At 44.1% G+C, this 12,831-nt stretch overlaps 2 protein-coding genes across 3 annotated transcripts in view; one reads left to right on the top strand and one right to left on the bottom strand.

The window, feature by feature from the left end:
- The window catches only part of LOC138840137 (NACHT, LRR and PYD domains-containing protein 12-like), a 55,081-nt gene that overhangs the window by 18,995 nt on the left and 23,255 nt on the right, over positions 1 to 12,831 (bottom strand). Inside the window, exons 4-5 of the mRNA XM_070039944.1 lie at positions 10,817 to 12,494; positions 8,648 to 8,737 (exon numbers count right to left, since the gene is read on the bottom strand). Coding sequence (XP_069896045.1) covers positions 8,648 to 8,737; positions 10,817 to 12,494 — 1,768 coding nt within the window. The remainder of the gene's footprint in view (positions 1 to 8,647; positions 8,738 to 10,816; positions 12,495 to 12,831) is intronic.
- Tex13b (testis expressed 13B) lies at positions 610 to 2,301 on the top strand. Of its 2 annotated transcripts, XM_070039946.1 has the most exons (4): positions 610 to 690; positions 870 to 1,361; positions 1,569 to 1,848; positions 2,104 to 2,301. In XM_070039946.1, the coding sequence occupies exons 2-4, from the start codon at positions 903 to 905 to the stop codon at positions 2,280 to 2,282; spliced, it is 918 nt and encodes a 305-aa protein (XP_069896047.1). In that variant the 5' UTR covers positions 610 to 690; positions 870 to 902; the 3' UTR covers positions 2,283 to 2,301. The 2 variants fall into 2 exon arrangements, with proteins under 2 accessions (XP_069896047.1, XP_069896046.1); XM_070039945.1 differs by having other exon boundaries at positions 1,569 to 2,301.

A 12,831-nucleotide genomic window follows, 5' to 3' on the forward strand; every position in this document is an offset into this window, starting at 1 on the left:
CGAACCAAAATAAAATTTTTTTAATAAAAAAGATTGATTGCATCTTTTTCTAAAGAAATGGTAGGCTGGAGACCTTATGTCAGAGGACCGCAGTGGTTAACAAAAGAAATAAGTTTGACTAGGAATGGGGTGCATCAGGAAAAATAAATTTAAAACACATTTTGGAGATGAAAATGGTTGCACCTTATCCCTATTTAGGGTAGCTAGTGTTCCTTCTGAAAGCAGTGGGGGATGGAGCCGTTCCTTGACTTTCTTTAAGCTGGGATGCAACTGCAAGTTTGTATCTGTCTTGTGCTCTAGAACATTTTGTCCATTCGGTCCTACCGCCATCTCCAGCGGGGTATGGGGCAAACCATTATGGTGGGGATTGGAGTTTTTGGAGTGGTTTAAAAGAACTTCATTTTCTTCTTGAGTCTCTTTGGACCAGTCCTGCTTCTTTTCACATTCAACAATTTTTAACTAAGGTAAGTTTCCTTACTTCCCAGAAGGGGGGCTGATGTTTGTTCCTCCGGGGCATCCCACCTCCCCCCTCAAAATCTGGAAGTTTGGAATAGTCCCAGGGTATAAAGCGCCAGGCCCGGGGGGTCGTTCTTCCCTTTCCCCGGAGCAGTCAGAAAGCCAGCAGGTACTCTTTTGGAGAAGCTGTAGGAGACTTTGGTAGCCTGTACTACCTTTGGTCCCACCAGCCAGGTAAGGCCTGGTGGGAGGCATGTCCTAGAAGGGGTGTGTCTAAGGCAAGAGGAGGGTCTAGGGTGGGTGGAGGCGTTTTCTAGAATCTTGGGGAGGGAAGATGTCACTGAAGCAGAATGGACACGAAGGGATGCCCGCAAAGCAAATGCGCACTAACGGTTCAATCCGGGTTCTCTCAGGCAGAGCCAAAGCCAAAGCGTCCCTTCACCGTCATGGCCATGAGACCGGATGACCCCACTAGTGGCTTTCACCATGACAACGTCTTGGCTTTTATCAACGAGCAGATGGCAAGGCACCCTAAAGGGCCCGAGTTCTATCTTGAAAACCTGTCTTTGTCTTGGGAAGAGATAGAGGACAAGTTCAGGGCCATCTTAGAGGATCGCACGGTGCCCAGAGAGGTCCAGGAAGCCTGTGCCTGGAGCAGCCTGGCCTTGGGCGTGCGCTTCGCTCGTAGGCAGGGTTATTTACATGGGCGCCGGGTGCAGTGGCTGCACAACTTTGCTAGACTGCACAAGTCGGCAGCCAACGCCTTGGCCGCAGACCTGAAGCAGCTCTCCGAGCAACAAGATATGGAGCGCAGGGAGGCCGCATTCCAGCTGCGAGTGATACAGACCAAACTGGCAGATGTGCAGAAAGAACGTGACATGCTGAGGTGGAAGCTCCTCCGAGCAGTAAGATCACCTTTGCCCCTCCCCTATCACCCGATCTCTTACTACTCATCTCTATTCTCCCCCCCCCCACACCCAGCTTTTTACAAGTCTACTTCCCCCCAGGAACTTAATGCCCTCCCTATGGCTGAGAGGCCCACCCAACCCCTTACTAGTCGTCCCTATCTCCCACACCTCGCACAGCTTTTTAACAAGTCTACTTCTCCCCAGGAACTGAGTGCACTCCCAATGGCAGAGGGGCCAGGCCTGGGCAATACCAAGACCATGGCCATGGCTGCTGCCTCTGTCATTGGTGGAGGGGATGGAACCTTTATACATCCAGCAAATGAGAAGGAAGAGATGGCAGTGATGGAAATTCCTACCACAAATGTTCAGGAACCAAAAGCAGGCGATGCACCAGCAATGATGGTGGCAACAGACGTCACACAGGAGCCAGAAGGAAGCTTCCAGCAGCTACTGGGAGCTATGGAGTGGAAAAATTACTCTCTGGGTGGGCAGAGGGAGGGAATTGCCAAATCCCCTGAAAAAGCTACCTTTTCTCACCTGGGAACCCAACAGGGCACAGCCTCCCCTGAGCTCCTTTCCGTCCAGCTCCCTGACTCATTCACATACTCCTATGAATGCCCCTTCCCAGTCATGTCCACCCCATCTCCTCCATCAACCAGGGGTATAGTACCTTTACCTCCAGTGCCTTCCTATTGCCTGACTTCTGATTTTAATCTGCTTTCTGATGTGGGGGCTACAGGAATTGACATCCAAGAACTCCAAAAGGACAAGACAGACAATGAAACCCAGGAAGAGCGAAAACTTCCCCTATTTCACCAGCCTGGGGACTGGGATTGTCCATGGTGCAAAGCAGTGAATTTTTCAGAGAGAGAAAGCTGCATCCGCTGTGGGAAGGGCATCTGGCTGCAAAGCCCTTAGTGTATTTCTGCAACATGAATTAAAAGCACATGCATACAGCAAATGAGAGATTTTCTTTTGTGTGAGATGGGAGGCCTGGGTGGAGCTGGGGGAGGGATCAAGGAATGGGGTCAAGGGAGTGGAAGGGAGAGGTCCATGAGGGAGGACGTAGATGGGTGGAGACATGGGTGGAGACCATTAGCGTTCAATATTCCATAACTACGCCAGCTTCTGTGGAGCAGTTCTAGTGTACATTTCCCCACACTGCTGTCAGGTGAACCCTGATATACAAAATCCCACCTTCATCCTACACATGGGCCTTAGGTGATCCAGGCAGGAGTGGTTACTGCACACATTCTGAGCCAAACTTATCCGCAGGGTTGAGAATCTGAAGGGCAAGGCAGATTCTGGTCAGGATTGAGTTGGGTCATGACACGGTGGGTCACTTGGGAGTTGGGGCCAGGGTCACAACCAAGCACAGTGAGGACAGACACCTGGCCCTGGCTGTAGGGAAGCAAAATCGGTTGCCTTACAGAATGCATCATTTAGAGGACACCAGTATGAGGTTCCACGAAGCAGATAAACAAAAGCTCAGGTGTCAATGCAGTGACTCCAGAAAGGTGAAGGATGGTGGTAATTCAGCTACTTTTCACTTCTTCCAACTGTGCTATGTGAAGATCCACTTACCTGTACCTCCTTTTGTTTAACCTAACTTGAGTGGGTTCCTATTCAGGGCAAGCAGATCATGAGTATCAGAGCATTTTTTGTCATGCTGGAGTTTGAGCCATACCTCCAGTCCTGCTCTTTGCTAGTTGTTTTGGAGATTTGAGACTACTGGACTTTTGGGCCTAGAATAGCCTCAAATCACCATCTTCTAGGTTTTAGCCTCCTGAGTAACTAGGATTATAAATGGTGTGAGCCACACCTGGCTCACTGCTTTGGTTATTTTTGTTTTTTGGGTTTTTTTAGTATTTTATTTTAAAGATGCTGTGCAGAGGGGTCACAGTAACACAAATAAGGTAATGAGCACATTTCTTGTCGAGCATTGTTAACCCCCCTCTGTGCTTTGGTTATTTTTGAGATAGACTTTCACTATTTGCCTAGGCCATCCTGAACCGTGTATGATCCTGTTTATATCATAGCTAGCTAGGGTGACAGGTATGAACCACCATGTGTAGATTTTTCTGTTGAGACCCTGGGGTCTTGTGAAATTTTTGCCCAGCATGTTCTGGAAGAGTGATCCTCCCCAACTTCTACCTACTACAGCTACAATTACAGGTATGGGCCAACTGGTTTCCAGTCAATCAAAACACCATCAAAAGACACCTGACAAGTAGAAAGAAAGCTATATTAGGGTTAGGGCAAGCCATGGGGATTCCTGCATCTCAAGAGTCCCCAAGAATGAACTGGATAGCTGACTCTTTTGGGGAAAGTTATATAATAAGAACCAAAACAGGGGCTGGGAAAGCGGCTCAATGGTAGAGTGCTTGCCTTGCATTCATGAGGCCCTGGGATCAATTCCTCAACACCACATAAGCAGAAAAGGCCGGAAGTGGTGCTGTGGCTCAAGTGGTAGAGCACTAGCCTTGAGCTGAAGAGCTGAGGGACAGCGCCCAGGCCCAGAGTTCAGGCACCATGACCGACAAAAAAAAAAAAAAAAAGAAAGAAAGAAAAAAGAAAAAAGAACCAAAACAGGCCTGACCCAAGTGAACATGGCAGAGATTTGCCACCTCTAAGCAGAGGCTGTGAACAGAGGATGGCAGCACCTGCTGCAAGGGAGGAGTGCTGGGGCTGTCCAGCCTCACCAGGGAACTCACACCACGGCCCAGGGTGAGTCAGCAAGTGGGAGTGCCCAGCGTTTGCTGGTCAAAGCATGGTGCATTCCTGTGGGATTCTCTCCTCCTTCCCACTATCATGCTGAATGTGGATAAACAACCCTAAGGATTTGGGGGAGGGTGAGAACCCCAGCCTGCATTTTCTAGCCATGTCATTGGGCCTGTATGTCCCCCTGTAGAACAGGATTTCTGAACCTCAGCACACTTGACCTGAGGTGTTGGAGATTTCTTTGCTGCAGGGGGTCGGGGGCTGTCTGAGCACTGCAGGATGTTCAGCACAATGTCAACACTCTACTCAGTAGATGCCAGTGCTGCTCACTCCCCACTCCCTCAGTTAGTGACACCCAAAAATGTCTCCAGATATTTCCACATGCCCACTTGAGGACCAGATCATCCCCCCACACTAGGAGCCACGAAGGAAATAAGGGATTTAAATTTGAAATAGTCAAGAATCAAAAGAGAAGGTCAGCTGGCACTGGTGGAGGCTGAGATCTGAGGTTTGAGATTTAAAACCAGTTGGGGGAGGCAGGAAAGTGCATGAGATTTTTTTTTCTTTGTCAGTCAGGGGGCTTGAACTCAGGGCCTGAGTGCTATCCCTGAGCTTTTTTGGACAAGGGTAGCACTTTACCACTTTGAGCCACAACTCCACTTTTGGCTTTCTGGTGGTTAATTGGAGGTAAGAGTCTCATGGACTTTCCTGCCTAGGCTGGCATCAAACCATGATTCTCAGATCTCAGCTTCCTAAGTAGCTAGGATTACAGGTCTAAGCCACTGATGTCCAGTTAAAGATTGTGTGTGTGTGTGTGTGTGTGTGTGTGTGTGTGTGTGTGTGTGTGTGTGTGTGTGTGTGTGTGTGTGTTGTATGTGTGTGTGTGTGTGTGTTTGCTAGTAATCCTGGGGCTGGAACTTAGGGCTGAGGCACTGTTTCTGAGCATTTTTGCTAAAGGTCAGTACTCTACCACTTGAGCCATAGCTCTACAGAATGAGACTCTGATCTTTAAATAAACTACTCAGGAAAACTGCTGGAAGTACAGCTGTGGCTAAGTGGTCAAGTACCAGCCTTGAGCAAAAAGAAGCTCAGGGACAGTGCCCATGTCTTGAGTTCAAGTCCCAGGACTGGCACAAAAAAATTGAGAAGGTCACAAAGGCTGAGGGGCCCTGTGTGGCAGGAAAGTAAAGTCAGTGAGTGGTTCTGGCATTTATTTTGGCTCTTCAAGCAAATTCAGAGCAATGACAGGGTAGAAGCCAAAGGGCCAGGACTGAGGAGCGATAAGTGAGGAAGTGGGGCCCCCAGGGGGCGCTCTTCTTCTAGGGCCTGGCTGTGAAGAGTAGGAAGGAAAGGAGATGCATGGTTGACAGAGGGAACACTGAACATCAGAGAAACCTGAACTGGAGGAGACAGTGGAAGGGTGGAGGGTACAAGAAATGAACACTGCATTAGAGGTGTGGCTGTTCTATCGCTACACTTTTTTAAGTCATACAAGGTCACTTGTTTTGTACATGTGCCTGTCCTTGGGTTTGAACTCTGGGCTTGGGTGCTGTATTTATGTCTAATTATTTTTTGCTCAAGTGTAGCCACCTACCACATGAGGCACAGCTTTACTTCCAGCCATTTTGCTTGTTAATTGGAGATAAGAATGTCATGGACTTTCTTACCCCAGCTAGTTTCAAACTGTGATCTTCAGATCTCAGTCTGAGTATCTAGGATTATAGGAGTGAGCCACTGGTGCCCAGCATTCACTTTAAAAAATCCCTTTAAAATAAATTCTCTATAAAAATATATATACATACAAAGATGTGTGTTTGTAGAACTATGTATATGTACAGGAAAGGTATAGAGGGTACATGTTTAGCAAATACAGGATTAACCTTGAGAGAGTAGGTTCAGAGGCAGGATAAGAGGCAATAAGGTACCAGAGTATGAGGTGGTAGGTGGTATGGGGGTGGAATAGAGCCCTTTACTACTTTTACACACTTTTGTCAAATAAAATGATAAAATACTCACAAAAGTTAAAAAAATAAATGTGAATTTATTTTCTGGGATGAATTTAGAAAGATTATTTGTTCTTCTGGGACAGAGAAGAGAGAGGTTATCAATTATGTGTCTAGAATGTGGGAAAGCAAGGGGGAGGTCCTGCCTGCACTTGGATGATAGACAAGGCACCTAAAAGTGAGCCATGGTAGAAGATTAAATGCTGACTTCTGAGGAATGATAAACTTGAAGTAACTGTGGAAATGTGTTTGAGAAATAGGGTAGGTGAAGGAAAGGATCATGAAACTGAATAGAAGACCCTATTCAAATAGGGACCAACTGAAACAAACCCCTTTGGTTTGGGATAGGAGTAGGGGTCCAGGAAGGTGCACTGGAAAGGGAGATTGGTAGTCCCAGGAGGGATACTCTAATGCTATAAAATATAGATATAGACAGACAGACAGACAGACAGACAGACAGACAGACAGACATTTTTTGCCAGTACTAGAGCTTAAACGCAGAGGCCTCCAATTTTCTTGGCTTGCTGGCACTCTACCAGTTGGGCCAGCCCAGGATGTCTTTGAACGCCAATCCTCCCAATCTCAGCCTAGGATTACAGATGTGAACCACTTGTACTTGGCAACAAGATCACTTTTGTTTCATGTAAAACAAAGCCACCAAAAGTTCTTTCTAAGTGTCCCTATAGGTACCATACATATACTTTTACTTGCCTTACATTACAAATTCATATTTGAGTACAAACAGGAAAATCTCTCTGAAGACATTTAGTAAACAGGGTATTATCCAGGAATGGGGGTTGTACCACTGGGAGGTGGGGTGGAATACAGGGCAATATTGCATAAGTAAAATTAATGTCCACAAAAATCCACTATGGGACTGAGACTGTGGCTTAATGGTAGAGTGCTTTCCTAGCATGCATGAAGCCCTGGGTTTGATTCCTCAGTACCACATAAACAAAAAAAGCCAGAAGTGGTGCTATAGCTCAAGTAGTAGAGCACTAGCCTTGAGCATACAGAAGCTTAGGGACAGTGCCCAGGCCCTGAGTTTAAGCCCCAGGACTAGCAAAAAAAATCCACTAAGGCAATGAATTTACTCATTTGAGTGGGTTTGGAAAGGGTATTGCTTCCTCTAGGTTAGGAAGGACAAGGACTTAGACATGACTGTGTATGGAAATGGAATAGGAAGGCAAAGGAACCCCTGGTTTTGTGACTGTGAGGTGGGACAAAGACTTGAAAGTGAGGACACAGGGCAGGGCCAGGGGGTGGGGTGGGAGCTTCTTTGGGCACTTACAGAAATAACTGTGAGGGTAGAGGATGGGAAGTGGAGAGGAAAGGATCTACATACTGCACGGAGTAAGGTAAGAACCAATTAAAGTCTCAATGCCTATGTGCCTCTAATCATATAAAATAATATTTATCAAAATGAATTCCAGGAAATGGAAACAATTTTTTTCTTCAGTGTTGTTTTCTTTTCTTTTTGTCTTGGTTGTATTTATCTGTCTTTGGGTGGGTAAGAGAGAAGCAGAGAAATGGAGGGGAAAAGAATAAACAAATACAGCAGTGGTACTCCCTAGACATTATGTTGAAAATGAACCATATAACTTGTAGGTGGGGACAGGAGAGGAAAACTGGGAGAGTGAGGGAAGGGGTTATATTGTCCAAAAAGAAATGTACTCTTGCCTGGCACCAGTGGCTTATGCCTGTAATCCTAGCTACTCAGGAGGCTGAGATCTGAGGATCAAGCTTCAATGACAGCTAGAGCAGGAAAGTCTGTGAGACTTTTATCTCTACTTAGCCACCAGAAAATTGGAAGTGGCACTATGGCTCAAAGTGGTAGCTTTGAGAAAAAAGCACAGGGACAATGCCCAGACCAGTTCAATGCCCAGTTCAAACCCCCATGACCGACTTAAGAAAAAAAAAAAGAAATGTACTCCTTACTTGACTTATGTAACTGAAACTGCTCTGTATAGAAGCTTTATAATAATAATTAAAAAATATTTTTTTAAAAAAGGAGTCCTCATGCCTGTATTCCTAGCTACTCAGGAAGCTGAGATCTGAGGATCATGGTTCAAAGCCAGTCCAGGCAAAAACGTCCAAGAAACTCCATGAAACTCTTATCTCCAATAAACCACTCAGAAAACTGGAAGTGGCACTGTGGCTCATGTGGTAGAGCACTAGCCTTGAGCTAAAAAGCTCAGGGACAGTACCCAGGCCAGAGTTCAAGCTCCATGACTCACAAAAAAGAAAAAGAAAAGAAGGATTCCTCTTGTAATACCCAAATGTAGGAAAGTCTTTCAGGGTTACAAGCAGCCACCAATCATTACAGAATTACATGTATTAAGGCAGGAAAGACAGTAGGGATGAGCAGAAATGTGTGACTGACTCCTTCTTTACATCCTTTTCTGGACTTATAACATCTTTTCATTTGCTTGCTCAGTGTAAGGACAAGCTAACACTAGTTATACTTAGTTATCAGCTCTAGTCAGCTGAGAGGGTGTTTTCTAGCGACCTAAGTTTTTACCTTCAGTACTATAAATTATAAAGCCAAATTCAACTTACTTCAGGTCTTTGATTTTACAGGCTGGATCACGTAGTGCTTGGCAGAGGAAATGTAGCTGGGACAAATGCTGATTATGCAGCAGAAAGGAGCTAAAAGAGATAAGAAAACAGAATTTAGAACAAAACTTGAAGTAAAAGCTTCCTTTTAGCTTTTTGTCATACTAGTACTAATTTATAACTTAAAACTTGCAGAAGTATAAAGTTATGCTCTTTCCTATATGCTAGGTAGGCACAATGACATGTATTGAAATCACTATTGTCCAGATGGTCTTCGAGGTCATAACTTTCCTAAGCAACCTTCACTATGTAACTTATTTTTTGTCTGTACTAACAGAAGTAATGACTATACTTGAAAACCAGGTAAGATCAATAGTAAAATCTCACTTAGCCAGCACACTTGGGAAAGGGGTGTTTTAAGTAAATTTTTTGGCAGGCATTTAAGCTCTCCCATGAAGACATTAAGATGTAGGGCTGGGAAAAGGGCCACTGGTGGTTCACACCTGTAATCCTAGTTACTCAGAAGGCTTCTGAGGGTAATGATTTAAAGCCAGCCTTGACAGGAAAATCTGTGAGACTCTTATTTCCAATTAACTAAAAAAAGTGGGAAGCAGAACTGTACCTAAAATGGTAGAGCACTGGCCCTCAGCATAAAAGCTCAGGAACAGTGTCCAGCCTCTGAATTCAAGCCCCTGGACTGGCACTTAAAAAATAAAAATGAAATAATTTTTTAAATCATTTTAAGGGGATATAGGGGGTACTTTATCTTAAGCTAGCTTTCCAAAAACGGAGAATAAGAAAACACTTGTTTTCATCAATATTTTAATTTTCCCATTATTTTGCTTGGCAATAGACAGGTGAATTGAAGCTGTCTTTATGTTGAAGAGACCTTTGTAATTCAACCTCTCTAACCCATTTCCCCTCCAATTCTGTTCCATCTCCATTTCCTTCCATATTTCGTTAAACACACTTATACAACTATAGGACAGACATGGGTGTGCATACTCCACAAGTAGAGCCTTTTCGCAGTACTCAGGGCCTTGCGATCCTAGGCAAGTACCCTAGTATTTCAGCTATGCCCCTAAACCTTTTTGTTTTAGAGAGAGAGAGAGAGAGAGAGAGAGAGAGAGAGAGAGAGAGAGAGAGAGAGAGAGAGAGAGAGAGAGAGAGAGAGAGAGAGAGAGAGAGAGTGTGTGTGTGTAGAGAAAAATAAGGTTTCATTAACTTTATCATGCTGGACTTGAAGTAGCCATTCTCCTACCTCCACCTCCAGAGTAGTTAGGATTATAGACATATGCCATCATAACTAGTGTCATTCTCCTACCTGGCCCTACAACTAAGAGAGAGGCATTTCCCATCTTAACTCAGATACTGAGGATAGACAGGTTAATAAGATTTCTTTGTGGATTTTGTCAGTAAGTCAGTAGCATATTTTACAGAATCTATGGGGTCCATATTATAAAAGTGGTTTACTTAAGTCTCTTTGAACTTCAGACTTGTCCCTCTTAGAAGGTTTCATGGACAGAACCCAGGCTTTCCAGTAGATATACATAGAAAAATGGAGCTGAAGCTCAAATAATATGAGTGCTAGGCATGAGCACCAAAGCTCGGGACAATATCCATGTTCTGAATTCAAATCACAGGACAGGCACCAAAAAAGGTATACAGAAATATAACTCTTACCTTTACTAACAAGGAGCTATTTGAGGCTATTTCAGTAGATGTAAAGAAAAATCACAACCAATCTGATGTTAGGTATACTATCTTTTCCAGAACAGTCATCTACACCAAAATAACTGAGTGCTCACTGACATCCTTGACGACTTTAAATGCTCACAACACTTGATAATTACATAGCACATTCACAGAGTGGCAATGAAGACTTCATACACATACATACATATACACATACACACAGACCTGTGCAGGCATGCACATTTAATGGTGGCCAGTTCAAGTGTGTGGCGTAAGTGCTCAAAAATGTTAGCTTCCTTCATGGTCTGTCTAGGCCAGTGATGAATGCATGATAATCAATAAACGCTTATTGTACTGACAGAAAATAGAGAAACTTAAAACCACTCTTTATTGCCAATGCTAGGTGTTATATGACATAAGCAAGTGGCCCCCTGTTTATAAAGGCCAACAATGAGGAAAAGCCATGAATATACTCACTGATTAAATGATACATTTGATGCTGTTGGCATGGATGGTGGCATGAATAGTGACGTATGTATTTCCTCTTCAAACCCAAGAAGGTGCTGACACTTGAGAGACATTGACAGGTCACGGTGACTATTCTTGACACAAAATGACATAGCCAAGGTGTCCATTTTTGTATAGGTAGCTTGGAGCAGCACAAGTGACTCTAAATGATCAACTATCTTCCCTGCATATTCTGTGTTCTGCATCTCATACAAACAGTGAAACAAGTCAACTGGCTCTATCTGTAACCGGGCAGTTTTATCCTTCATTTCTGTCTCAGTCCATTTCAACAACTCTTCTTCAAGTTCTTGACAGATTTGTCTTCCAAAAACATTTTTTACAACCATTTCCTTCCCTTTATGTATGAGTCCAAATAGGAATTGTATGGTTGGTGAGGAAAAACCTTTTCCAACTTGTTGGAATATTTCTTGCCATGTTTTCCCAACTTGATTAAAAGCTACCCAGCAGTCATCATTCTTCAGGACATAGTACACGGCAGTTAAGAACTCTTGGAAACTGAAGTGAAGGAAGGTATAGATATTAATATCCCCTTCCACTTTTTTTAAGAAGTGATTGAGAAAATCACAACTGGCATCATTAATTCCTATCCCGTGTCTTTGGAGGTCACTGACTGAAAACAGAACCTGACGGTTCTGCAGTCCCTCTGCAGCCAGAGAGCAAAGGCCCTGCAGACAACTCTGTCCCATCCACATCGGGATGCCTCTAAGGTTTCGGAGGCACTTCAAAAAATAGAACAGATACACACCAGTCATGGTATGCAGTGACCTCATAAGATTCTTATCTTCGTCATCCTGTGACTGCAGGACTCTGCACAACATCCAAGAGACAATGGGCAGTGAGGATATAATGTCAAGGTATTCATTGTCTCGCAAGTCATAAAAGACACTCATTGCTCTATTAGCACCTGATATCTGACTCAAGAAATATGCTCGCTTTTCAGCATCTCGAAACCACAGGATCTCTGCCTCGATAGGTTGTTTTAACAAAGAGTGGAGCTTCTTCATGGCTGTAAGACGGGCAGTTATCAGGAGAGAAGATTCAGGAAATAGTGTTTTCTTTACGAAACTACACAGAAGAGACTCCACTGGCTTCTTCTCCTGGGGATTATCACTCAGATCATCTTCATGCTCACAGAAAATGTATGGCAGCTCAGGAAACCCATCAAGAATGAACAGAAGCTTCTCTGGATATTCAATGATAATATCCAGGATTGGTTCTTTTATATCTTGAAAAGTGTTGGTGATCAAATCAATAGCACTAATAGGAGCATTATGGCTTATTTCTCTGCAGTTGACATAGATGAGATAGTCAAATCTGCCTGGAGTAACCATTCCTGCTGCCCAATCAAACATGAACTTGTGCACCATCGCTGTTTTCCCACTCCCTGGGCATCCCTGAAGCACCACTGTTTTGGAGGAGTTGCAGCCTGGTTCATCAGGATCAAACATGTGTTCCATCTCAAGAAAACGATCTTGCTGAGGCACTCCACAGGAAGTCTTTTCTGATATACCATACTCTTTTACAAGAAGTAGCCGTGTATCTATATGCTTGCAATGGGGTAAACATTTATCAGGTCCTGTTTTTAGGTATTTTTCTCTTAGATGTCTTCGGTACATTTCCCGATAATCTAATGCGACAACAAAGGGTAAGTAAGTTACAGTCATGGAAAACTACAGCTAGGACTTACACAACCATTAATACCATATCTCTCCTTGGATGCCTCAAAAGCTCCTCAAATTTTATACATCTAAAGCTGAGCGCTGGTAGCTAAAATCCTAGCTGATAGTCTAAATCCTAGCTACCCAGGAGGCTGAGATATGAGAATCATGGTTTGAAGCCAGTATAGGTAAAAATAAATCTGTGGGACTTATCTACAAAAGCTGGAAGTGGAGTTATGGCTTAAGTGGTAAAGCTCTAACCTTGAGTGAAAAAGCTAAGGGCCAGCACCCAAGCCCTGAGTTCAA

This window comes from Dipodomys merriami, unplaced genomic scaffold (assembly GCF_024711535.1).
Source record: "Dipodomys merriami isolate MVZ:Mamm:240054 unplaced genomic scaffold, mDipMer1.0.p SCAF_3, whole genome shotgun sequence".
In the NCBI taxonomy this organism is placed as follows: Eukaryota; Metazoa; Chordata; class Mammalia; order Rodentia; family Heteromyidae; genus Dipodomys; species Dipodomys merriami.

Excerpts from the sequence above, each read along its gene's own strand:
- Tex13b (XM_070039945.1), top strand. The coding sequence starts at position 903 with ATGGCCATGAGACCGGATGACCCCACTAGTGGCTTTCACCATGACAAC. Across the intron at positions 1,362-1,568 it reads GGTGGAAGCTCCTCCGAGCA|GAACTGAGTGCACTCCCAAT; the intron begins GTAAGATCACCT and ends ACTTCTCCCCAG.